Source organism: Pseudophryne corroboree, chromosome 3 (genome assembly GCF_028390025.1).
Source record: "Pseudophryne corroboree isolate aPseCor3 chromosome 3, aPseCor3.hap2, whole genome shotgun sequence".
Taxonomy (NCBI): Eukaryota; Metazoa; Chordata; class Amphibia; order Anura; family Myobatrachidae; genus Pseudophryne; species Pseudophryne corroboree.
The window spans coordinates 27321618-27348102 of NC_086446.1; the positions used below are offsets into that span (position 1 = coordinate 27321618).

At 49.7% G+C, this 26485-nt stretch overlaps 1 protein-coding gene across 2 annotated transcripts in view; it reads left to right on the forward strand.

Annotated features, from left to right (window-relative positions):
- LOC135054579 (gastrula zinc finger protein XlCGF26.1-like) overlaps positions 1-25448 on the forward strand; it is a 71739-nt gene extending 46291 nt beyond the window's left edge. For both annotated transcript variants that reach the window (XM_063957739.1, XM_063957738.1), the window contains exon 6: positions 23512-25448. In XM_063957739.1, the coding sequence (XP_063813809.1) occupies positions 23512-25067 (1556 nt within the window). In that variant the 3' untranslated portion in view covers positions 25068-25448. The remainder of the gene's footprint in view (positions 1-23511) is intronic.
- The last annotated feature ends 1037 nt before the right edge of the window (positions 25449-26485 follow it).

Genomic DNA, 26485 nt, shown 5'->3' on the forward strand with positions numbered 1-26485 from the left:
CTAATTTATACTCCTGCTCTCCCCCTCACATCATGTCACTGTGTGTTACCAGCCCAGAGATCAGACCAGTCTCCTCCCCACACGCTCTGGTGTATCTCATACATCAGGATCCATCAGCCCCTATTATACTCCTGCTCTCCCCCTCACATCATGTCACTGTGTGTTACCAGCCCAGAGATCTGACCAGTCTCCTCCCCACACTCTCTGGTGTATCTCATACATCAGGAGCCATCAGCCCCTATTATACTCCTGCTCTCCCCCTCACATCATGTCACTGTGTGTCACCATCCCAGAGATCTGACCAGTCTCCCCACACTCTGGTGTATCTCGTACATCAGGAGCCATCAGCCCCTACTATACTCCTGCTCTCCCCCTCACATCATGTCACTGTGTGTTACCAGCCCAGAGATCTGACCAGTCTCCCCACACTCTCTGGTGTATCTCATACATCAGGATCCATCAGCCCCTATTATACTCCTGCTCTCCCCCTCACATCATGTCACTGTGTGTTACCAGCCCAGAGATCTGACCAGTCTCCTCCCCACACTCTGGTGTATCTCATACATCAGGAGCCATCAGCCCCTATTATATACTCCTGCTCTCCCCCTCACATCATGTCACTGTGTGTCACCATCCCAGAGATCTGACCAGTCTCCTCCCCACACTCTCTGGTGTATCTCAGGCATAAGTACAGAAGATGTTATCCTAGTGATTCAGAACTGGATTGGTGGGATGAGACTCTGTCTAGCAGTAACAAATTTTCTTAGTCCTTGAGTAATATGACTGTCTGTATCTATATACTGTAATTCTAAAGCATTATTTTAACTTTATCTTTAAGATCGCAAATCTGCTCTTAACACACATACACACAGTCTATGTGCTTTGAATGATCTGTGTTGTCATAATTTTTCTGCTGTCTTACTCTGTCCTGACGCCTCTTGTATCATCATCATTCTGTGTTGCCGTCTCCTACATTTAGTAGTGGGAATAAGAGGGACATATAGAGGCTGCTGCACATGTGATACCTATAGGGAGTTGTATACAGCCATAGCTGGGATGGGTGTCTCATTTAGCCGACTGGTCTCTCACATTCCAGCTCTAGCTCTCTGAAAGTCGTGTCTTAATGGGCGTTGTGGCTAGACTAGGTCACTGACTAATAAGCCTTCCTGCCCCGGGTGTTGTGTGCGCTCTCTCTCAGACTCCATAGCGGCCCTGATGTCTGGTCACTGACTAATGAGGCTTCCTGCCCCGGGCGTTGTGTGCGCTCTCTCATACTCCATAGCAGCCCTGATGTCTGGTCACTGACTAATGAGGCTTCCTGCCCCGGGCGTTGTGTGCTCTCTCATACTCCATAGCGGCCCTGATGTGTGGTCACTGACTAATGAGGCTTCCTGCGCCGGGCGTTGTGTGCGCTCTCTCATACTCCATAGCAGCCCTGATGTGTGGTAACTGACTAATGAGGCTTCCTGCGCCGGGCGTTGTGTGCGCTCTCTCATACTCCATAGCAGCCCTGATGTGTGGTCACTGACTAATGAGGCTTCCTGCCCCGGGCGCTGTGTGTGCTCTCTCTCAGACTCCATAGCAGCCCTGATGTGTGGTCACTGACTAATGAGGCTTCCTGGCCCGGGTGGTGTGTGCTCTCTCATATTCCATAGCAGCCCTGATGTGTGGTCACTGACTAATGAGGTTTCCTGCCCCGGGCGGTGTGTGCTCTCTCGGACTCCATAGCAGCCATGATGTGTGGTCACTGACTAATGAGGTTTCCTGCCCCAGGCGGTGTGTGCTCTCTCATACTCCATAGCAGCCCTGATGTGTGGTCACTGACTAATGAGGCTTCCTGCCCCGGGCGGTGTGTGCTCTCTCATACCCCATAGCAGCCCTGATGTGTGGTCACTGACTAATGAGGCTTCCTGGCCCGGGTGGTGTGTGCTCTCTCATATTCCATAGCAGCCCTGATGTGTGGTCACTGACTAATGAGGCTTCCTGCCCCGGGCGGTGTGTGCTCTCTCAGACTCCATAGCAGCCCTGATGTGTGGTCACTGACTAATGAGGCTTCCTGCCCCGGGCGGTGTGTGCTCTCTCATACTCCATAGCAGCCCTGATGTCTGGTCACTGACTAATGAGGCTTCCTGCCCCGGGCGGTGTGTGTGCTCTCTCATACCCCATAGCAGCCCTGATGTGTGGTCACTGACTAATGAGGCTTCCTGCCCCGGGCGGTGTGTGCTCTCTCATACTCCATAGCAGCCCTGATGTCTGGTCACTGACTAATGAGGCTTCCTGCCCCGGGCGGTGTGTGCTCTCTCATACTCCATAGCGGCCCTGATGTCTGGTCACTGACTAATGAGGCTTCCTGCCCCGGGTGGTGTGTGCTCTCTCATACTCCATAGCAGCCCTGATGTCTGGTCACTGACTAATGAGGCTTCCTGCCCCGGGCGGTGTGTGTGCTCTCTCATACTCCATAGCGGCCCTGATGTCTGGTCACTGACTAATGAGGCTTCCTGCCCCGGGCGGTGTGTGCTCTCTCATACTCCATAGCAGCCCTGATGTGTGGTCACTGAGTAATGAGGCTTCCTGCCCCGGGCGGTGTGTGCTCTCTCAGACTCCATAGTTCCCCTGATGTGTGATCACTGATTGATGAGGCTTCCTGCCCCGGGCGGTGTGTGTGCTCTCTCATACTCCATAGCAGCCCTGATGTGTGGTCACTGAGTAATGAGGCTTCCTGCCCCAGGCGGTGTGTGCTCTCTCATACTCCATAGCAGCCTGATGTGTGGTCACTGACTAATGAGGCTTCCTGCCCCGGGCGGTGTGTGCTCTCTCATACTCCATAGCGGCCCTGATGTCTGGTCACTGACTAATGAGGCTTCCTGCCCCGGGCGGTGTGTGCTCTCTCATACTCCATAGCAGCCCTGATGTGTGGTCACTGACTAATGAGGCTTCCTGCCCCGGGTGGTGTGTGCTCTCTCAGACTCCATAGTTCCCCTGATGTGTGGTCACTGATTGATGAGGCTTCCTGCCCCGGGCGGTGTGTGTGCTCTCTCATACTCCATAGCAGCCCTGATGTCTGGTCACTGACTAATGAGGCTTCCTGCCCCGGGCGGTGTGTGCTCTCTCATACTCCATAGCAGCCCTGATGTGTGGTCACTGACTAATGAGGCTTCCTGCCCCGGGCGGTGTGTGCTCTCTCATACTCCATAGCAGCCCTGATGTGTGGTCACTGACTAACGAGGCTTCCTGGCCCGGGTGGTGTGTGCTCTTTCTGTCTCCACAGTTCCCCTGATGTGTGGTCACTGATTGATGAGGCTTCCTGCCCCGGGCGGTGTGTGTGCTCTCTCATACTCCATAGCAGCCCTGATGTCTGGTCACTGACTAATGAGGCTTCCTGCCCCGGGCGGTGTGTGCTCTCTCATACTCCATAGCAGCCCTGATGTGTGGTCACTGACTAATGAGGCTTCCTGCCCCGGGCGGTGTGTGCTCTCTCATACTCCATAGCAGCCCTGATGTGTGGTCACTGACTAACGAGGCTTCCTGGCCCGGGTGGTGTGTGCTCTTTCTGTCTCCACAGTTCCCCTGATGTGTGGTCACTGATTGATGAGGCTTCCTGCCCCGGGCGGTGTGTGCTCTCTCATACCCCATAGCAGCCCTGATGTGTGGTCACTGATTGATGAGGCTTCCTGCCCCGGGCGGTGTGTGCTCTCTCAGACTCCATAGTTCCCCTGATGTGTGGTCACTGATTGATGAGGCTTCCTGCCCCGGGCGGTGTGTGCTCTCTCAGACTCCATAGCAGCCCTGATGTGTGGTCACTGACTGATGAGGCTTCCTGGCCCGGGTGGTGTGTGCTCTCTCATATTCCATAGCAGCCCTGATGTGTGGTCACTGACTAATGAGGCTTCCTACCTCGGGCGCTGTGTGTGCTCTCTCAGACTCCATAGCAGCCCTGATGTGTGGTCACTGAGTAATGAGGCTTCCTGCCCCGGGCGGTGTGTGCTCTCTCATACTCCATAGCAGACCTGATGTGTGGTCACTGAGTAATGAGGCTTCCTGCCCCGGGCGGTGTGTGCTCTCTCATACTCCATAGCAGCCATGATGTGTGGTCACTGACTAATGAGGCTTCCTGCCCCGGGCGGTGTGTGCTCTCTCATACTCCATAGCAGCCATGATGTGTGGTCACTGACTAATGAGGCTTCCTGCCCCGGGCGGTGTGTGCTCTCTCATACCCCATAGCAGCCCTGATGTCTGGTCACTGACTAATGAGGCTTCCTGCGCCGGGCAGTGTGTGCTCTCTCATATTCCATAGCAGCCCTGATGTGTGGTCACTGAGTAATGAGGCTTCCTGCCCCGGGCGGTGTGTGCTCTCTCATACCCCATAGCAGACCTGATGTGTGGTCACTGAGTAATGAGGCTTCCTGCGCCGGGCGGTGTGTGCTCTCTCATACTCTATTGCGGCCCGGGCGGTGTGTGCACTCTCAGACTTCATAGCAGCCCAGTTATATGGGTTGCTTGTTGGTCAGATGAGTTGAGATGGAAGATAGCGGACAGTGCCCTGTAGATATGGCTCTTCCTAGTCCTTCAAGGGACATTGGGATGAGCAGGACCCTTTCCCTGCTGTATCCTCTGCCATCACTCATAGCTGACACCATCCTGTAGAGCATCCCCAAGCTTTTAATTCTGTGATTTATTTTACTCTTTTCTTCATGAGCTAGCAATGGTGGTCAGTCCTACTGCCCCATCAGTCCCTGGTGCAACTCCAGCCTCAGCTTGGCACTTACGGTGAAGCACATGGGTAGCACGGCTCCATGGGAGGACCATGGACTGCAGCCGGAGCACGGGGGGGGGGGGGGGGGGGGGCAGGTAAGGTGGGCTTCTACTTGCAGGACCCGCATCTTTCATGCAGTCCTACCTCTGGTCTGGGGAGATAGACTGGAGGTACTGGACCCTACTAGACCACCAGGGCTAGCTATACTGGCGCAGGGGATAAGTATTGAGGCTAGGGAACCTGGTGGTTGATGTCAGCCAGGGGAGGTCAGCTCTCCTCCAGCGGCGGCTCCTCCAGCACAGGGCACCTTTCCACTGCGGTCTCCCGGCCTCTGAGCTGTTCCTCCTTCACCTGCCTCCCCTTCAGAGACTCTCAGCAGCCATTTCACAGCAGCCACAGGTCTCGGGAAATGCTGGGTCCAGCCTCCCTGGAGCTTGTCTATACAGTGCTATATCCTACCAGCCACTGCGGTCTGTGCTGTTGATTCAGTGCCCATTGCAGTTATATAGTATTCTGCATTGTCTGTGACGTGTGCTAGCTCTACTGTCAGCTTATTCCTTTTATTTTCTATAACCCTAAGATACCGCTGTATAGAGGATTTACTGTACTTCACATCTACCTGTACTTGTGAAGGCTGTCACATTACAATACTGTTGCACTCTGCTCATTGCCATATAGTGTGTTATACTGTTACCGCAGCTATGTCTAAGGGCAAGGGTCACAAGGAGGCTGCCGCATTCAAGTTCTGTTCAGGCAAGGGTCACAAAGGAGGCTGCCGCATGCAAGTCCTGTTCAGCGGTATTGTCCCCTCAGGACTTTATACCGGATGCTTTATGTGTGTCTTGCTAGAACCAGCCAGCCCTTCCAGCTCCTGTACAGGATCCCCCCTGGGCTTCCTTTTCACAGATACTAGCACAGATAGCTGACCAGCTAGCAGCACCAGCAGTGGCTCCCCCTATGGGATTCCCCCAATAGGTGGACCTTGCTATGCCAGTCACAGCTATGCCCCCTCCCTGGGTGGATGTGCTGTCTACCTCAGTACAGAGTCTAGCTACTATTTCTCTGACGTCCTAGTGGATGCTGGATACTCCGTAAGGACCATGGGGAATAGCGGGCTCCGCAGGAGACTGGGCACTCTAAAGAAAGATTTGGTACTATCTGGTGTGCACTGGCTCCTCCCTCTATGCCCCTCCTCCAGACCTCAGTTAGAATCTGTGCCCGGCCCGAGCTGGTTGCACACTAGGGGCTCTCCTGAGCTTCTAGTAAAGAAAGTATTTGTTAGGTTTTTTATTTTCAGTGAGATCCGCTGGCAACAGGCTCACTGCTACGAGGGACTAAGGGGAGAAGAAGCGAACCTACCTGCTTGCAGCTAGCTTGGGCTTCTTAGGCTACTGGACACCATTAGCTCCAGAGGGATCGAACACAGGCCCAGCCTTGTTCGTCTGGTCCCGGAGCCGCGCCGTTGTCCCCCTTACAGAGCCAGAAGCAAGAAGAGCATCCTGGAAATCGGCGGCTGAAGACTTCGGTCTTCATTAAGGTAGCGCACAGCACTGCAGCTGTGCGCCATTGATCCCTATGCACACCACATACTCCGGTCACTGATGGGTGCAGGGCGCTGGGGGGGGGGGGGTGCCCTGGGCTGCAATTAGAGTACCTTTAAAATTGGCAAACCACACATAATATAGCCTAATAAGCTATATATGTGTAAAAATCCCCTGCCATAATATAAATATAAGAGCGGGAGAAGTCCAACGAAAAAGGGGCGGGGCTATCTCCCTCAGCACACTGGTGCCATTTCCTCTTCACATCTCCGCTGGAAGACAGCTCCCCAGGCTCTCCCCTGCAGTTTCCAGGCTCAAAGGGTAAAAAAGAGAGGGGGGGCACTAAATTTAGGCGCAAACTGTATAAAAGGCAGCTATAGGGAAAATCACTTCTGTTAGTGTAAATTCCTGTTTATATAGCGCTGTGGTGTGTGCTGGCATACTCTCTCTCTGTCTCCCCAAAGGACTTTGTGGGGTCCTGTCCTCAGTCAGAGCATTCCCTGTGTGTGTGTGGTGTGTCGGTACGGCTGTGTCGACATGTTTGATGAGGAGGCTTATGTGGAGGCGGAGCAGGTGCCTATAAATGTGATGTCACCCCCTGCGGGGCCGACACCAGAGTGGGTGGATATGTGGAAGGTATTAACAGACAGTGTCAACTCCATACATAAAAGGTTGGATGACGTAACAGCCGTGGGACAGCCGGCTTCTCAGCTCGTGCCTGCCCAGGCGTCTCAAAAGGCCATCAGGGGCTCAAAAACGCCCGCTACCTCAGATGGCAGACACAGATGTCGACACGGATACCGACTCCAGTGTCGACGAGGATGAGACATGTACACAATCCACTAGGGGCATACGTTGCATGATTACGGCAATGAAAAATGTGTTACACATTTCTGACATTAACCCAGGTACCACTAAAAAGGGTATTATGTTTGGGGAGAAAAAGCAGCCAGTGTTCTTTCCCTCGTCAGATGAGTTAAATGAAGTGTGTGAAGAAGCGTGGGCTTCCCCCGATAAGAAACTGGTAATTTCTAAAAAGTTACTGATGGTGTACCCTTTCCCGCCAGAGGATAGGTCACGTTGGGAGATATCCCCTAGGGTGGATAAGGCGCTCACACGTTTGTCAAAAAAGGTGGCACTGCCGTCTCAGGATACGGCCGCCTTGAAGGAGCCTGCTGATGGAAAGCAGGAGGCGATCCTGGAGTCTGTATATACACACTCAGGTACTATACTGAGACCTGCAATTGCCTCAGCATGGATGTGTAGTGCTGCTGCAGCGTGGTCTGATACCCTGTCAGATAATATTGATACCCTCGACAGGGATACTATTTTGCTAACCATAGAGCATATTAAAGACGTAGTCTTATATATGAGAGATGCACAGAGGGATATTTGCCGGCTGGCATCCAGAATTAATGCAATGTCCATTTCTGCCAGGAGGGTATTATGGACCCGGCAGTGGACGGGTGATGCTGATTCTAAAAGGCACATGGAGGTTCTGCCTTATAAGGGTGAGGAATTGTTTGGGGATGGTCTCTCGGACCTCGTATCCACAGCAACAGCTGGGAAATCGACATTTCTACCTCAGATTCCCTTACAGTCTAAGAAAGCACCGTATTATCAGGTACAGTCCTTTCGGCCTCAGAAAAGCAAGCGGGTCAAAGGCGCTTCCTTTCTGCCCAGAGGCAAGGGAAGAGGGAAAAAGCTGCACCAGACAGCCAGTTCCCAGGATCAAAAATCTTCCCCCGCTTCCTCTAAGTCAACCGTATGACGCTGGGGCTCCACAGGCGGAGCCCGGTGCGGTGGGGCGCGTCTCCGGAACTTCAGCGATCAGTGGGCTCGCTCACAGGTGGATCCCTGGGTTCTGCAAGTAGTATCTCAGGGATACAAACTGGAGTTCGAGGCGACTCCCCCTCGCCGTTACCTCAAATCAGCCTCGCCGGCTACCCTCAGAGAAAGGGAGGTAGTACTGACGGCGATTCACAAGCTGTATCTTCAGCAGGTGATAATCAAGGTACCCCTCCTTCAACAGGGACGGGGTTACTATTCCACAATGTTTGTGGTACCCAAACCAGACGGTTCGGTGAGACCCATTCTAAATTTAAAATCCTTGAACATTTATAGAAAAAAGTTCAAGTTCAAGATGGAATCGCTCAGAGCGGTTATTGCAAGCCTGGAAGAGGGGGATTTTATGGTGTCATTGGACATCAAGGATGCATACCTGCATGTCCCCATTTATCCACCCCACCAGGAGTACCTCAGATTTGTGGTACAGGACTGTCATTACCAATTCCAGACGTTGCCGTTTGGTCTGTCCACGGCACCGCGGGTATTTACCAAAGTAATGGCCGAAATGATGATGCTCCTCCGAAAGAAAGGAGTCATAATTATCCCGTGCTTGGACTATCTCCTTATAAAGGCGAGGTCCAAAGAGCAGTTGCTAGTCAGTGTAGCACTATCTCAGGAAGTGCTGCATCAGCCACGGCTGGCTTCTGAATATTCCAAAGTCACAGCTGATTCCTGCGACGCGTCTGCTGTTCTTGGGCATGATTCTGGACACAGAACAGAAGAAAATCTTTCTCCCGGAGGAGAAGGCCCAGGAATTATCATCTCTGGTCAGGGACCTCCTGAAACCAAAGCAGGTGTCAGTGCATCACTGCACGCGAGTCCTGGGAAAGATGGTAGCTTCATACGAAGCAATTCCCTTCGGCAGGTTCCATGCAAGGATCTTCCAGTGGGATCTGTTGGACAAGTGGTCCGGATCGCATCTCCAGATGCATCGGTTAATCACCCTGTCCCCGAGGGCCAGGGTGTCTCTGCTGTGGTGGCTGCAGAGTGCTCATCTGCTCGAAGGACGCAGATTCGGCATACAGGACTGGGTCTTGGTGACCACAGATGCAAGCCTCCGAGGTTGGGGGGCAGTCACCCTGGGAAGAAACTTCCAAGGACAATGGTTGAGTCAGGAGACTTCCCTACACATAAATATTCTGGAACTAAGGGCCATTTACAATTCCCTGAGTCAAGCAGAACCCCTGCTTCAAAACCAACCAGTTCTGATTCAGTCAGACAAGATCACAGCGGCCGCCCATGTAAACTGCCAGGGCGGCACAAGAAGCAGGATGGCAATGGCAGAAGCCACAATAATTCTTCGATGGGCGGAGAATCACGTGATAGCACTGTCAGCAGTGTTCATTCCGGGAGTGGACAACTGGGAAGCAGACTTCCTCAGCAGGCACGACCTCCACCCGGGAGAGTGGGGACTTCATCCAGAAGTCTTCCAAATGATTGTAAACCGTTGGGAACGGCCAAAGGTGGACATGATGGCGTCCCGCCTCAACAAAAAACTAAAAAGATATTGCGCCAGGTCAAGAGACCCTCAGGCAATAGCTGTGGACGCTCTAGTGACACCGTGTGTGTACCAGTCGGTTTATGTGTTCCCTCTTCTTCCTCTCATACCCAAGGTACTGAGGCTAATAAGAAGAAGAGGAGTAAGAACTATACTCATTGTTCCGGATAGGCCAAGAAGAGCTTGGTACCCAGAACTTCAAGAAATGATCACAGAGGACCCATGGCCTCTGCCGCTCAGACAGGACCTGCTGCAGCAGGGGCCCTGTCTGTTCCAAGACTTACCGCGGCTGCATTTGGCGGCATGGCGGTTGAACACCGGATCCTAAAAGAAAAGGGCATTCCGGAGGTCATTCCTACGCTGATTAAAGCTAGGAAGGATGTGACCGCAAAACATTATCACCGCATATGGTGGAAATATGCTGCTTGGTGTGAGGCCAGGATGGCCCCAACGGAGGAATTTCAGCTGGGTCGATTTCTGCACTTCCTACAGTCAGGGGTGACTATGGGCCTCAAATTGGGTTCCATTAAGGTCCAGATTTCGGCTCTGCCGATTTTCTTCCAAAAAGAACTGGTTTCACTGCCTGAAGTTCAGACATTTGTTAAGGGAGTGCTGCATATTCAGCCCCCTTTTGTGCCTCCAGTGGCACCTTGGGATCTCAACGTGGTGTTGGATTTCCTAAAGTTGCATTGGTTTGAGCCACTTAAAACCGTGGAGCTAAAATATCTCACGTGGAAAGTGGTCATGCTGTTGGCCTTGGCTTCGGCCAGGCGTGTGTCAGAGTTGGCGGCTTTGTCATGCAAAAGCCCTTATCTGATTTTCCATACGGATAGAGCGGAATTGAGGACAGGTCCCCAATTCCTTCCTAAGGTGGTGTCAGCGTTTCATTTGAACCAACCTATTGTGGTGCCTGCGGCTACTCGGGACTTGGAGGATTCCAAGTTGCTGGACGTAGTCAGGGCCCTGAAAATCTATGTTTCCAGGACGGCTGGAGTCAGGAAAACTGATTTGCTATTTATCCTGTATGCACCCAACAAGCTGGGTGCTCCTGCTTCAAAGCAGACTATTGCTCGCTGGATCTGTAGCACGATTCAACTTGCACATTCTGCGGCTGTACTGCCGCATCCTAAATCTGTAAAAGCCCATTCCACGAGGAAGGTGGGCTCTTCTTGGGCGGCTGCCCGAGGGGTCTCGGCTTTACAACTTTGCCGAGCAGCTACTTGGTCAGGTTCAAACACATTTGCAAAATTCTACAAGTTTGATACCCTGGCTGAGGAGGACCTTGAGTTTGCTCATTCGGTGCTGCAGAGTCATCCGCACTCTCCCGCCCGTTTGGGAGCTTTGGTATAATCCCCATGGTCCTTACGGAGTACCCAGCATCCACTAGGATGTCAGAGAAAATAAGAATTTACTCACCGGTAATTCTATTTCTGTAGTCCGTAGTGGATGCTGGGAGCCCGTCCCAAGTGCGGACTCTCTGCAATACATGTATATAGTTATTGCTTAACTAAAGGGTTATTGTTCTGAGCCATCTGTTAATGAGGCTCATTTGTTGTTTCATACTGTTAACTGGGTATAGTTATCACAAGTTATACGGTGTGATTGGTGTGGCTGGTATGAGTCTTACCCTGGATTCCAAATCCTTTCCTAGTAATGTCAGCTCTTCCGGGCACAGTTTCCCTAACTGAGGTCTGGAGGAGGGGCATAGAGGGAGGATCCAGTGCACACCAGATAGAAAGAAAGATTAGGTACTAACGTCCTAAGTGGATGCTGGGACTCCGTAAGGACCATGGGGAATAGCGGCTCCGCAGGAGACTGGGCACAACTAAAGAAAGCTTTAGGACTACCTGGTCTGCACTGGCTCCTCCCTCTGACCCTCCTCCAGACCTCAGTTAGAATTTTGTGCCCGGCCGAGCTGGTTGCACACTAGGGGCTCTCCTGAGCTCCTAGAAAAGAAAGTATATTTTAGGTTTTTTATTTTCAGTGAGATCTGCTGGCAACAGACTCACTGCTTCGTGGGACTAAGGGGAGAGAAGCGAACCTACCTGCTTGCAGCTAGCTTGGGCTTCTAGGCTACTGGACACCATTAGCTTCAGAGGGATCGAACACAGGCCCAGCCTCGGTCGTCCGGTCCCGGAGCCGCGCCGCCGTCCCCCTTACAGAGCCAGAAGCAAGAAGACGTTCCTGGAAAGCGGCGGCAGAAGACTTCGGTCTTCATCAAGGTAGCGCACAGCACTGCAGCTGTGCGCCATTGCTTCCCATGCACACCTCACACTCCGGTCACTGATGGGTGCAGGGCGCTGGGGGGGGGCGCCCTGGTCTGCAATATAGAATACCTTGCTGGCACAAAAAACACATAATATAGTCATAGAGACTATATATGTGAAAAATACCCCTGCCAGATATACATAAAAAAGCGTGAGAAGTCCGCTGGAAAAGGGGCAGGGCTATCTCCCTCAGCACACTGGCGCCATTTTCCCTCACAGCTCTGCTGGAAGGATCGCTCCTAGGCTCTCCCCTGCAGTTTCCAGACTACACAGGGTAAAAAAGAGAGGGTGGGCACTAAATTTAGACGCAGTATTGCATATATAAGCAGCTATTGGGAAAAATCACTCAGTTATAGTGTTAATCCCTGTGTTATATAGCGCTCTGGTCTGTGCTGGCATACTCTCTCTCTCTGTCTCCCCAAAGGGCTTTTGTGGGGTCCTGTCCTCAGTCAGAGCATTCCCTGTGTGTGTGCGGTGTGTCGGTATGGCTGTGTCGACATGTTTGAGGAGGCTTATGTGGAGGCGGAGCAGGTGCCGATAAATGTGATGTCACCCCCTGCGTGGCCGACACCTGAATGGATGGTAATGTGGAAGGAATTACGTGATGGTGTTGACTCTTTACATAAGAGGTTTGACGACATAACAGATGTGGGACAGCCGGCTTCTCAGCTCGTGCCTGCCCAGGTGTCTCAAAAGCCATCAGGGGCCCTAAAACGCCCGCTACCTCAGATGGCAGACACAGATGTCGACTCGGATACCGACTCCAGTGTCGACGACGAGGAGACTACTGTACATTCCAATAGAGCCATCCGTTATATGATTGCGGCAATGAAAAATGTCTTGCACATTTGTGATGTTACCCCAGGTACCACAAAAAAGGGTATAAAGTTTGGGGAGAAAAAACTACCAGTGGTTTTTCCCCCATCTGATGAATTAAATGAAGTATGTGAAGAAGCGTGGGCTTCCCCCGATAAGAAACTGGTAATTTCTAAAAAGTTACTAATGGTGTACCCTTTCACGCCAGAGGACAGGTTACGCTGGGAGACGCACCCTAAGGTAGATAAAGTGCTCACACGTCTATCAAAGAAGGTGGCACTGCCGTCTCCGGACACGGCCGCCCTCAAGGAACCTGCTGATAGAAAGCAGGAGGCTATCCTGAAGTCTGTTTATACACACTCAGGCATTATACTGCGACCAGCTATTGCTTCAGCATGGATGTGCAGTGCTGCAGCTGCGTGGTCAGATTCTCGGTCAGAAAATATTGATACCTTAGACAGGGACACTATATTGCTAACCATAGAGCATATAAAAGACGCTGTCTTATACATGAGAGATGCACAGAGGGATATTTGCCGGCTGGCATCTAGAATAAATGCACTGTCCATTTCTGCCAGGAGGGGTTTATGGACTCGGCAGTGGACAGGGGATGCAGATTCTAAAAGGCACATGGAAGTTTTGTCTTACAAGGGTGAGGAGTTGTTTGGGGATGGTCTCTCTGACCTAGTTTCCACAGCGACAGCTGGGAAATCAGCATTTTTACCCCATGTTCCCTCACAGCCAAAGAAAGCACCGTATTATCAGGTACAGTCCTTTCGACCCCAGAAGGGCAAGCGGGTTAGAGGCGCGTCCTTTCTGCCCAGAGGCAGAGGGAGGGGGAAAAAGCTGCAAAATACAGCCAGTTCCCAGGAACAAAAGTCCTCCCCCGCTTCCTCTAAGTCCACAGCATGACGCTGGGGCTCCACTGGCGGAGCCAGGTGTGGTGGGGGCCTGTCTCAAGTACTTCAGCAATCAATGGGCTTGCTCACGGGTGGATCCCTGGATTCTACAAGTGGTGTCTCAGGGATACAAGCTGGAATTCGAGACGTCTCCCCCTCGCCGTTTCCTAAAATCTGCCTTGCCAACGACTCCCTTGGACAGGGAGGCAGTGCTAGAGACAATTCACAAGCTGTATTCGCAGCAGGTGATAGTCAAGGTACCCCTCCTTCAACAAGGAAGGGGTTACTATTCCACAATGTTTGTGGTACCGAAACCGGAGAATCGCTCAGGGCGGTTATTTCAAGCCTGGAGGAAGGGGATTACATGGTATCACTGGACATCAAGGATGCTTACCTGCATGTCCCCATTTACCCTCCTCAACAGGAGTACCTCAGATTTATGGTACAGGACTGTCATTACCAATTCCAGACGTTGCCGTTTGGTCTGTCCACGGCACCGAGGGTATTTACCAAGGTAATGGCCGAAATGATGATACTCCTGTGAAAAAAGGGAGTTATAATTATCCCGTACTTGGACGATCTCCTTATAAAGGCGAGGTCCAGGGAATAGTTGTTGATCGGAGTAGCACTAGCTCGGGAAGTGCTACAACAGCACGGCTGGATCCTGAATATTCCAAAGTCGCAGCTGGTTCCTGCAACGCGTCTATTGTTCCTGGGGATGGTTCTGGACACAGAACAGAAAAGGGTGTTTCTCCCGGAGGGGAAGGCCAGGGAGTTGTCATCGCTAGTCAGAGACCTCCTCAAACCAAAACAGGTGTCGGTGCACCACTGCACGCGAGTCCTGGGAAAGATGGTAGCTTCTTATGAAGCAATTCCATTCGGACGGTTCCATGCACGGATCTTTCAGTGGGATCTGTTGGACAAGTGGTCCTGATCGCATCTTCAGATGCATCGGATGATAACCCTGTCTGCAAGGACCAGGGTGTCTCTATTGTGGTGGCTGCAGAGTGCTCATCTTCTGGAGGGCCACAGATTCGGCATACAGGACTGGGTCCTGGTAACCACGGATGCCAGCCTTCGAGGCTGGGGGGCAGTCACACAGGGAAGACATTTCCAAGGACTATGGTCAAGCCAGGAGATATCCCTACACATAAATATTCTGGAACTAAGGGTCATTTACAATGCCTTAAGTCAGGCAAGGTCCCTGCTTCAAAGTCAGCCGGTACTGATCCAGTCAGACAACATCACGGTGGTCGCCCATGTAAACCGACAGGGCGGCACGAGAAGCAGGATGGCAATGGCAGAAGCCACAAGGATTCTCCGATGGGCGGAAAATCACGTGTTAGCACTGTCAGCAGTGTTCATTCCGGGAGTGGACAACTGGGAAGCAGACTTATTCAGCAGGCACGACCTCCATCCGTTAGAGTGGGGACTTTATCCAGAAGTCTTCCAGCTGATTACAAACCGTTGGGAAAGGCCACAGGTGGACATGATGGCGTCCCGCCTCAACAAAAAACTAGAAAACTATTGCGCCAGGTCAAGGGACCCTTAGGCGATAGCGGTGGATGCTCTAGTGACACCGTGGGTGTACCGGTCGGTTTATGTGTTCCCTCCTCTTCCTCTCATACCAAAGGTGCTGAGGATAATAAGAAGGAGAAGAGTAAGAACTATACTCATTGTTCCGGATTGGCCAAGAAGAGCTTGGTACCCAGAACTTCAAGAAATTATCTCAGAGGACCCATGGCCTCTACCGCTCAGACAAGACCTGCTGCAGCAGGGGCCCTGCCTGTTCCTACACTTACCGTGGCTGCGTTTGACGGCATGGCGGTTGAACACCGGATCCTGAAGGAAAAGGGCATTCGGGAGGAAGTCATTCCTACGCTGATCAAAGCCAGGAAGGATGTGACCGCAAAACATTATCACCGCATATGGCGAAAATATGTTGCTTGGTGTGAGGCCAGGAAGGCCCCAACGGAGGAATTTCAGCTGGGTCGATTCCTGCACTTCCTACAGTCAGGGGTGACTATGGGCCTCAAATTGGGGTCCATTAAGGTCCAGATTTCGGCTCTGTCGATTTTCTTCCAGAAAGAACTGGCTTCACTGCCTGAAGTTCAGACTTTTGTTAAAGGAGTGCTGCATATTCAGCCCCCTTTTGTGCCTCCAGTGGCACCTTGGGATCTCAACGTGGTGTTGGATTTCTTTAAGTCGCATTGGTTTGAGCCACTTAAAACTGTGGCGCTAAAATATCTCACGTGGAAAGTGGTCATGCTGTTGGCCTTGGCTTCGGCCAGGCGTGTGTCAGAGTTGGCGGCTTTGTCATGTAAAAGCACTTATCTGATTTTCCATATGGATAGGGCGAAATTGAGGACTCCTCCACAATTTCTTCCTAAGGTGGTTTCAGCGTTTCATTTGAACCAGCCTATCGTGGTGCCTGCGGCTACTCGGGACTTGGAGGATTCCAAGTTGCTGGATGTAGTCAGGGCCCTAAAAGTTTGTTTCCAGGACGGCTAGAGTCAGGAAAACTGACTCGCTATTTATCCTGTACGCACCCAACAAGCTGGGTGCTCCTGCTTCAAAGCAGACTATTGCTCGCTGGATCTGTAGCACAATTTAGCTTGCACATTCTGCGGCTGGACTGCCGCGTCCTAGATCAGTGAAAGCCCATTCCACGAGGAAGGTGGGCTCTTCTTGGGTGGCTGCCCGAGGGGTCTCTGCTTTGCAACTTTGCCGAGCAGCTACTTGGTCGGGGTCAAACACATTTGCAAGATTCTACAAGTTTGACACCCTGGCTGAGGAGGACCTAGAGATCGCTCATTCGGTGCTGCAGAGTCATCCGCACTCTCCCGCCCGTTTGGGAGCTTTGGTATAATCCCCATGGTCCTTACGGAGTCCCTGCATCCACTTAGGACGTTAGAGAAAATAAGATTTTACTCACTGGTAAATCTATTTCTCGTAGTCCGTAGTGTATGCTGGGTGCCCATCCCAAGTGCGGATTGTCTGCGATACTTGTATATAGTTATTGTTTAACTAAAGGGTTATTGTTGAGAGCCATCTGTTGAGAGGCTCCGTTGTATTTCATACTGTTAACTGGGTATAGTATCAAGAGTTGTACGGTGTGATTGGTGTGGCTGGTATGAGTCTTACCCGGGATTCAAAATCCTTTCCTTATTGTGTCAGCTCTTCCGGGCACAGTATCCTAAGTGAGGTCTGGAGGAGGGTCATAGAGGGAGGAGCCAGTGCACACCAGGTAGTCCTAAAGCTTTCTTTAGTTGCGCCCAGTCTCCTGCGGAGCCCGCTATTCCCCATGGTCCTTACGGAGTACCCAGAATCCACTACGGACTACGAGAAATAGAATTACCGGTGAGTAAATTCTTGTTTTCTACTGCTTCTCAACAGATGTTACAGGGTAACAGACCCTTGCCCAAAAAAGCCGCTAGGCATCCTGTGCTAGCCTCACAGTCTACGCTGCTTTCAGATCATGAGGCATCATCTGGAGAGGCAGAGGTGGAAGATGTCTCTCTAACGGAGTCCCTCTTGGGTGCAGAGGCGCATCAGTCTACCTTAGATGTATCTATTCTTCAATTAGAATAAGAGGACACGGTTCCTCCTCCAAAAAAGGCTCCGCTATTTAAGCGCCAGAAGGCAGTTAAGGCAGCATTTCCTTAGTCTGAGCATCTTAACAAACTCCTGGTAAGAAGTTCCACTTGCCAAAGCGCCTGACTTAGTTCTACCTTATTCCAGCGAAAGATTGTGCTAAGTGTGAGGTTCCTCCAGCTATGGATTCCCACGTGGCATGTCTGGTTAAAACCTCTACCTTACCTTTTCCTGCATTCTCCAAAGGAGACTATGGATAGGGTTGAAGCCTGTCTCAAATCTGTGTATTCATTTACAGGAGCTTTTACTCGGCCTGCTATGGCCGTGGCCTGGATCGCCAAGACTGTTGAGAACTGACCAGAGGTTCTGGAGTAAGGTCTTCTTTCTGACACTTCCCAGGAAATGATGTCCCATATAACACATGTTAGGGATGCTGCATCCTATCTTGGGGAAGTGGTTCTGGATACTGGTCTCCTAGCTTCCAAGGCGTCTGCCACCTCTGTGGTAGCCCGCCGCAACCTCTGGCTATGCTCATGGAAAGTCTACACCGATTCCAAGAAGGCCCAGGAAATGCTGCCCTGCACTGGGTACATACTTTTTGGCACTGAATTAGACAAAATGGTGTCTACTCTAGCAGCCACCAAAACTGCTTTTCTGCCCTCTGCATCTACCCCAAGGTCTCGGTCATCTTCCTTTTGGTCATTTCGCCATCAAGATTAGGCTATAAGATAGTCCTTTCCTCGGCAGTCAGCTTCCAGAAGGCCTCCAAGCCCAGAGCTAAACAGACCTGGGATACCAGACATCCTATGCCCAAGTCTGAGGATAAAGCCTCTGCCTGACTGGATGGGTCTCCTCCTAGGGGATCCCAGGGCGGGAGGCCGGGTTTTTCAGTTTGCACAAACCTGGTATCAGACCAAAGACGCCTGGGTGCAGGAAGTGGTCTCTAACGGGTACGCTCTCATTCCGGAGATGCCCCCCCACAGCCATTTTTTTGCAGACCTCCCATCAGTCCCAAGCAAAGCCTTGGCCCTCCAAAAGGCCATTCAGTCCCTGTTGCACTGGGGGTAGTTACCCTGGTTCTTTCGTCACAGCGAGGGATGCGTCTTTACTCCACCCTCTTCTTGGTTCTGAAACCCACTGGATCTTTTCGGCCTATCAATCTAAAATCTCTCAACAAGTTTATCAGAGTGCCCAGGTTTCATATGGAAATCCTCTGCTCTATAGTCTTACCTATGGAGCTTGGAGACTTTATGGTGTCCCCGGACATTCAGGACGCTTACCTACATGAGCCTATAGCACCATCTCATCAGTTTTCCTATGGTTCGCTGTCCTCCAGCAACATTACCAATTTTGCGCACTGCCTGTTAGTCTTTCTATTGCTCACAGAGTCTTTACCAAAATCATGGCTGTAATGGTGGCACAGCTGCATCGCTAAGGGGTCAGACTCTCCCATACCTGGATGACCTGCTGATCCTTGCACACTCTGGAGGTTCTACGACACCATCTTCAGCTGACCATTGCTTTCCTGCACACACATGGCTGGTTAATCAGTTGGAAAAAGTAATCATTGATGCCTGCTTAAGGAATGCTACACCTAGGAGCTCTCCTGGATTCTCCGGTACAAAGAATTTTCATTCCGGCAGTTATGTTGGCCACACTACAGAAATATGTCCACAGGTTGCTTCACAGTCAACGAGTGTCAATTCACTCAGCCATGCAGGTCTTTGGGTCCATTATCTTCACAATCGATATGGTGGAGTATGCCCAGATCCACTCCAGACCCCTGCAACACCTGATCCTGTCCAGATGGAATGGACAGCCGCATCTCATCAGGTCCCAGATGATCTTCTCTCTGAAAGTACACCTGTCCCTATCCTGGTGGCTCCAGTCATCTCATTTGGACAAGGGTTGGCCCTTATGGATCCCGGATTGGGTACTCCTAACCACACATGCCAGTCTCCGTGGAAGGGGGCAGTAAATGGCCAACATTCCTTTCAGGGTCATTGGACAGCCACCCAGAGTTATCAATCAACACCCCGGAGCTTCGAGCTGTCTACAGGGAGCTCACTCTGGCTCAGGACATTCTCCAAGGTAGACCTGTTCAGGTTCATTCCAACAACGCCACTGCGATGGTTTATCTTAACCATCCAGGAGGTGCTCCCAGTCGCTTGGTAATGCAAGAAGTGGTTCACATTCTCCAATGGGCTGAACATCATCGTCCAGCCTTCTCGGCAGTGTTTATCCCAGGGATTCTCAACTGGTAGTCAGATTTCCTCAGCTGTCAGTATGTGCATGCCAGAGAGTGGGCTCTACACCCAGAGGTCTTCCAACTTCTAGTGGACAAATGGAGCCTGCCGAGGACATTATGACCTGGTGCCATTGGTTCTCAGATCTACGGAGTCTCTCCACAGACACTTCCTCTGTGACCAGATCTGTTGTCTCAGGGTCTCAGACCTAGCCCATCTGTCCTTGACGGCATTACTCTTGAGTCATCCCTCCTAACGTCCAAAGGTTTATCTCACTCTGTGATTCACACCATGCTCAGAGCCCAGAAACCGGCCTTAGCCCGTTTTTACTACCGTGTGTGGCATACGTACTTCCAGTGGTGCGCTGATTGTTTCGGTTTTTAGAGTTTCCTGAATCCATGCCTTTCTTCAAGATGGATTGGATCTCAGACTCCGTCTGGCCTCTCTAAAAGTGCACATCTCTGTTCTATCAGTCTGGTTCCAGCGCAAGATTGCTCCACTGCCTGATGTTTGCACCTTTCTTCAGGGTGTCCTTTGTATTCAACCTCCCTATGTCCCTCCAGTGGCTCCGTGGAACTTGTCAGTGGTTCTCCGAGCACTTCAGGAGCCTCCGTTTGAACCTCTGCAGTAAGTGGACCTGAAATGGCTAACGTCAAAGACTCTCTTTCTTCTGGCTATTGCATCTGCCCAAAGGGTGTCAGATTTGGGGTCTCCCCCTTTCTGATCTATCATCAGGACAGGGCTGTTCTTTGAACTCGTTAACTCTCTTTCTTCGAAGTCCATAGGGTCCACAGTGCGCCCACCCTGACGCAAATGGCTTTTGTGGGTTTTTCATCTTGATCACCGGTTCTCTTCTCTTTTGCATGAGAGTGTGATTCTTCTGTGTACCAACCTACCTTATCTCCTTTCCTGTTCCTGCTTTGGGCATCTTGACAAAACTGAAGAGCCTTAACTGTGGGTGGGGTATAAGAGGGAAGGACTAGCGTATTCTGGGAGCTGCAAAAGCTTTAACTGTTTGATGCCCAGTCCTATCCACCACCAATACCCCCCAAGGTATCCCTGTGGACAGTATGGACTTCAAAGAGATTTAATAAACGTGAGTCTACCATAACTCTCATTTTTTATAAGAAGTCCCAAAACCCACAATCCTGAGTGCAGTAGTTCGCATTATTCAACAGACACTTGGAGAAACAAATTGCTTCCCTGTTGTCCGCTTTCAAGAAGAGAACTTTTTATTTAAAATATTTTCTGGCTGAAGAAAGCAGAATGACTTTCAGATCTCATGAGTCTCAGTCACTTTGTAAAGACCAAACATTTATAAATGGATACTGTAAGTTTCAATGACCAGAAAAAGCCAGAAAGAAAATTGCACATGGGGATAAAACCCACAGTCATAGATGTGCACAAGAAAAATGCCCACACGGAATTATGCCCACATTGAACATTGCTCACACGGAAAATTGTTTTATTTACTATCCATGTCAAGTGAGACACAGCTTCAGTGTCGCAAGAGAGAATTCAAAAGATTAAACGACTGATCAGACCCATTCTCTGGAGAGATCTTCAGTCTCCGAGGGTCTCAAGCTTTGACCCTTTCTCTGACGAGATCTTCAGTGTCTGAGGGTCTCAGGCTCTGACCCATATGCTGCATAGATCTTCAGTGTCCGAGTGTATGACCGATCAGACCCATTCTCTACAGAGATCTTCAGTGTCCAAGGGTCTCAGGCTCTGACCCATTCTTAGCAGAGATCTTCAGTGTCCAAGGGTCTCAGGCTCTGACCCATTCTTAGCAGAGATCTTCAATGTCCAAGGGTCTCAGGCTCTGACCCATTCTCAGCAGAGATCTTCAGTGTCCAAGGGTCTCAGGCACTGACCCATTCTCAGCAGAGACCTTCAGTGTCCAAATATCTCAAGCTCTAACCCTTTATCTGCAGAGATCTTCAGTGTCACCGTCAAAGTGTCCTAGGCTCTAACCCAGGGGTGGGCAATTTCCTGTCAGTATCCGAGGGCCACATACAAAATAGCAGCTCCCCCAACTTGCCAATAATATAGGGACGTGCTTCATGTGGAAGGGGCGTGGGCAAAAAATAATACAGATTCATATTAGGCTGCACAATAGTCTCCATTATTCAAATTGCGCCACACAGCGCCACTTACACACACTACACCAGATAGAGCCCCTTTTACACAGTATGGAAGGTAGAGCCCCTTTTACACATTACAGCAGGTAGAGCCCCTTTTACACATTATGACAGGTAGAGCCCCCTTTTACACATTAACATTTTATTTAGGATAATTATTGTGCAGCAAGCAAATTATCCAGTGTCTTATGGCCCCTGGGGAAAGGTGTGACACAGTGACAGAACACGGGGAGGGTGACAGTGACAGAACACGGTGGGGGTGACAGAACACGGGGGGTGTGACACAGTGACAGAACACGGGGGGGTTATACGTGACATAACACGGGGGTGACATGGTGACAACACGGGAGGGGATGGTACAGCGAGAGCTAAAGATCTCTCCACCAAACCTAAAAACAGACTGACGCCACTGCCCGCACACACAAATATATACACACACACCTTTCTTTCTCTTACTTTTCCCATTAACTTTACTGATCTGGCTGGCTGTGGCAGGAAGGATGGATCTATTCTGTACAAGCCTGGCTCTTGTACCGTGTAGCTCCGCCCCTGAGGTCCCATGTAGCCCCTGCCCCTCTTCGGCACGTAGCTCCGCCCCTTTTCGGCTGAACCCAGACGTCGTCACTGGGGACTCTGGAGGAGGGAGGAGGCTGCCACAACGCAGCAGCAGGGGAGAGAGGCGCCGCCGGCAGCTTGGAGGTACTGCAGCTCAGAGCAATGACCAGCAGCTCAGCCATTCGGGCCGCTTGTCATTGCTCGCTGGTGTCAGGCAGTGGGCTGGACAGGATCAGTTTGCGGGTCGCATCCGGCCCGCGGGCCGCATTTTACCCACCCCTACTCTAACCCATTCTACAAACTGGAAGCTGCTCAATCAATCCGGCAGCAATTTTCAGGTGCATGAAAGGGTGGGCTCACAGCAAATAGAAAACAAAGCATACTAAATAGTACTTGCAAGTTCCAACAATACTTTAAAAACTTAATAGAAATTCAGAGATATTTGTTGCATGCATTTGCAAATACATGGTAAACTGCCATAGGCCTTCACAGCTTCTCAGATTACAGCAGTACCTACACTGAATGATAACAGTATCCACTCAGTGCCATGTGATTGTCTATTGTAAGGCCTCATTATAAAGGCCCATATAGAAATACACCCAAATTGAGGGCTAGCTTACCTAGGAGCCACCCCTGGGATCTCCAAGTAGCACTACAGGAACCAGCATGCCTTCCAAATGCCTCTCACAACTACAAATACAGTGAAAGCTGCTCAATCTGCAAGCACTATTCAGGTGCATGAAAGAGAGGGGTCATAGCAAACAGTAAACAAAAGGGGGGCTTTTTCCCCCAGGTATCCCCCTCCCCCCCGGCACACTAAATAGTACTTGCAACAATACAAAAAATCCATCGACCATATGTGTGTGTGTTGGCCATTGCCGTGTTGACCATTTGAACCCATCGGCCTTTGTACATGTATACCTTTTCTATTGTCGACCTTTCATATGTTGACTTTATGGTGTTGACCTAGACATTGTAGATCTGTAGTCTGGTCCCGTCATTTGACCATGAAATGATCTGTGATTTGTTATTATTGTTTGGGTACCTGCTATACAACAAGGCTCCCGTGATGTCTGAAAATGTTTTACCTGATAACTTCATATAGTCAATGTACTCTACGGCAGCCCCAATATTTCCCTCCAGGTATATTCTTAGTATATTTTTACAGGCAGCTTCTTAAGATGCTTATAGACAAATAAGATAAGGAGGAGCTACCCATTATACCTTGTTGCTGCCTCTTTCTTTTCTCTACTCAGATGACCAGTGAGTAACCCATACCCAAGGACTCCTTGAGTTTTTCAAAGAATTATTAAGCAAACATTTTGTTTATTTCCATATATTTATTTCCAACAGATGGAAGCAAAATCGGGAATACTTCGGAAGGATGTCTCATTTTGTCTCCAGAATTTAAGATGGAATGTAACAACTTTGCATCAAATTCTCCCAGAGAAAACACCAATAACCTAAATATACATCTTGTACTTCACAGTGCAGATATATTATCTAATCCCTTTACCCATGAGGATTGCTCTCCTAATGATTCATATATTACTACACACAAAAAAGCTATTGGTGAAAGTACGTTTTCCTGTTCTGTATATGGGAAAAGTTTTACATGTAAATCAGCTGTTGTAAGACATCACAGGACACACACAGGTGAGAAACCGTTTCCATGCTCTGAGTGTGGAAAATGTTTTACACAGAAATCAGAACTTGTTAGACATCAGAGAAGTCACACAGGTGAGAGACCATTTCCATGTTCTGAGTGTGGGAAATGTTTTACACAGAAATCACATCTTGTTAAACATCAGAGAATTCACGCAGATGAGATGCCATTTCCATGTTCTGAGTGTGGAAAATGTTTTACACAGAAATCAGAACTTGTTAGACATCAGAGAAGTCACACAGGTGAGAGACCATTTCCATGTTCTGAGTGTGGGAAATGTTTTACACAGAAATCACATCTTGTTAAACATCAGAGAATTCACGCAGATGAGATGTCATTTCCATGTTCTGAGTGTGGGAAATGTTTTAAACGTAAATCAGAACTTGTTAGACATCAGAGAATACACACAGGTGAGAAACTATTTACATGTTTGGAGTGTGGGAAATGTGTTACATGTAAATCAGAACTTGTTAGACATCAGAGAATACACACAGGTGAGAAACCATTTCCATGTTTGGAGTGTGGGAAATGTTTTACATTGAAATCAGGTCTTGTTCCACATCAGAGACTTCACACAGGTGAGAAACCATTTCCATGTTCTGAGTGTGGAAAATGTTTTACACAGAAATCACATCTTGTTCAACATCAGAGAATTCACGCAGATGAGATGTCATTGCCATGTTCTGAGTGTGGGGAATGTTTTACACATAAATCAGAACTTGTTAGACATCAGAGAATACACAGAGGTGAGAAACCATTTCCATGTTTGGAGTGTGGGAAATGTTTTAAACAGAAATCAGCTCTTGTTCCACATCAGAGACTTCACACAGGTGAGAAACCATTTCCATGTTCTGAGTGTGGGAAATGTTTTACACATAAATCAGATCTTGTTAAACATCAGAGAACTCACACAGGTGAGAAACCGTTTCTGTGTTCTGAGTGTGGGAAATGTTTTGCATTGAAATCGGGTCTTGTTAAACATCAGAGAACTCATGCAGATCAGAAACCATTTCCATGTTCTGAGTGTGGGAAATGTTTTACACAGAAATCAGATCTTGTTACACATCAGAGAACTCACACAGGCGAGAAACCATATCCATGTTCTGAGTGTGGGAAATGTTTTGCAGTGAAATCAAATCTTGTTACACATCAAAGAACTCACACAGGTGAGAAACCGTTTCTGTGTTCTGAGTGTGGGAAATGTTTTGCATTGAAATCACATCTTGTTAAACATCAGCACTAACGCAGATCAGAAACCATTTCCATGTTCTGAGTGTGGGAAATGTTTTACACGGAAATCATCTCTTGTTGACCATTGGAGAATTCATGCACAGTAAAAGTAATTTGGAAGTAGAAATTCCATATGGGCATTTTCAAATAGCCTCAAAGAAGGTTGTGCAAATTTTTACCGGGTTAAAGCTTGTGACCAAGACTTACTGTTATTGACTTACAAATCCATGTTAACACAGGTTTTGATGGGACAAATTATGAATTTTAGTTTTTAACAGAGTAGTTGATAAATGATAATTAGGAAAAATAAGATTTTACTCACCGGTAAATCTATTTCTCGTAGTTCGTAGTGGATGCTGGGGACTCCGTAAGGACCATGGGAATAGACTGGCTCCGCAGGAGACTGGGCACTCTAAAGAAAGATTTAGTGCTACCTGGGGTGTGCACTGGCTCCTCCCTCTATGCCCCTCCTCCAGACCTCAGTTAAGGAAACTGTGCCCGGAAGAGCTGACATTATAAGGAAAGGATTTTGGAATCCAGGGTAAGACTCATACCAGCTACACCAATCACACTGTACAACTCGTGATAAACTTACCCATTTAACAGTATGAACAACAACGGAGCATCAACCAATGGATGCCAACATAACAACCCTTTATTAAGCAATAACTATATACACGTATTGCAGAAAGTCCGCACTTGGGACGGGCGCCCAGCATCCACTACGGACTACGAGAAATAGAATTACCGGTGAGTAAAATATTTTCTCTAACGTCCTAGTAGATGCTGGGGACTCTGTAAGGACCATGGCGATTATACCAAAGCCTCCAAACGGGCGGGAGAGTGAGGATGACTCTGCAGCACTGAGTGGGCAAACACAAGGTCCTCCTCAGCCAGGGTATCAAACTTAGAGAATTTTGCAAATGTGTTTGAACCCGACCATGTAGCAGCTCGGCAAAGCTGTAATGCCGAGACCCCTCGGGCAGCCGCCCAAGAGGAACCCACCTTCCATGTGGAGTGGGCTTTCACTGATTTTGGATGCGGCAATCCTGCTGCAGAATGAGCCTGGTGAATCTTGCTACAGATCCAGCGCGCAATAGTCTGCTTTGAAGCAGGAGCACCCAGCTTGTTGGATGCATACAGGATAAACAGCGAGTCAGTCTTCCTGACTCCAGCCGTTCTGTTAACATAAATCTTCAAAGCCCGGACCACATCCAGCAACTTGGAATCCTCCAAGTCACGAGTAGCCGCAGGCACCACAATAGGTTGGTTCAAATGAAACAATACCACCTTAGGAAGAAATTGGGGACGAGTTCGCAATTCTGCCCTGTCCATATGGAAAACCAGATAGGGGCTTTTACATGACAAAGCCGCCAATTCTGACACTCGCCTAGCCGAAGCTAAGGCCAACAGCATGACCACTTTCCACGT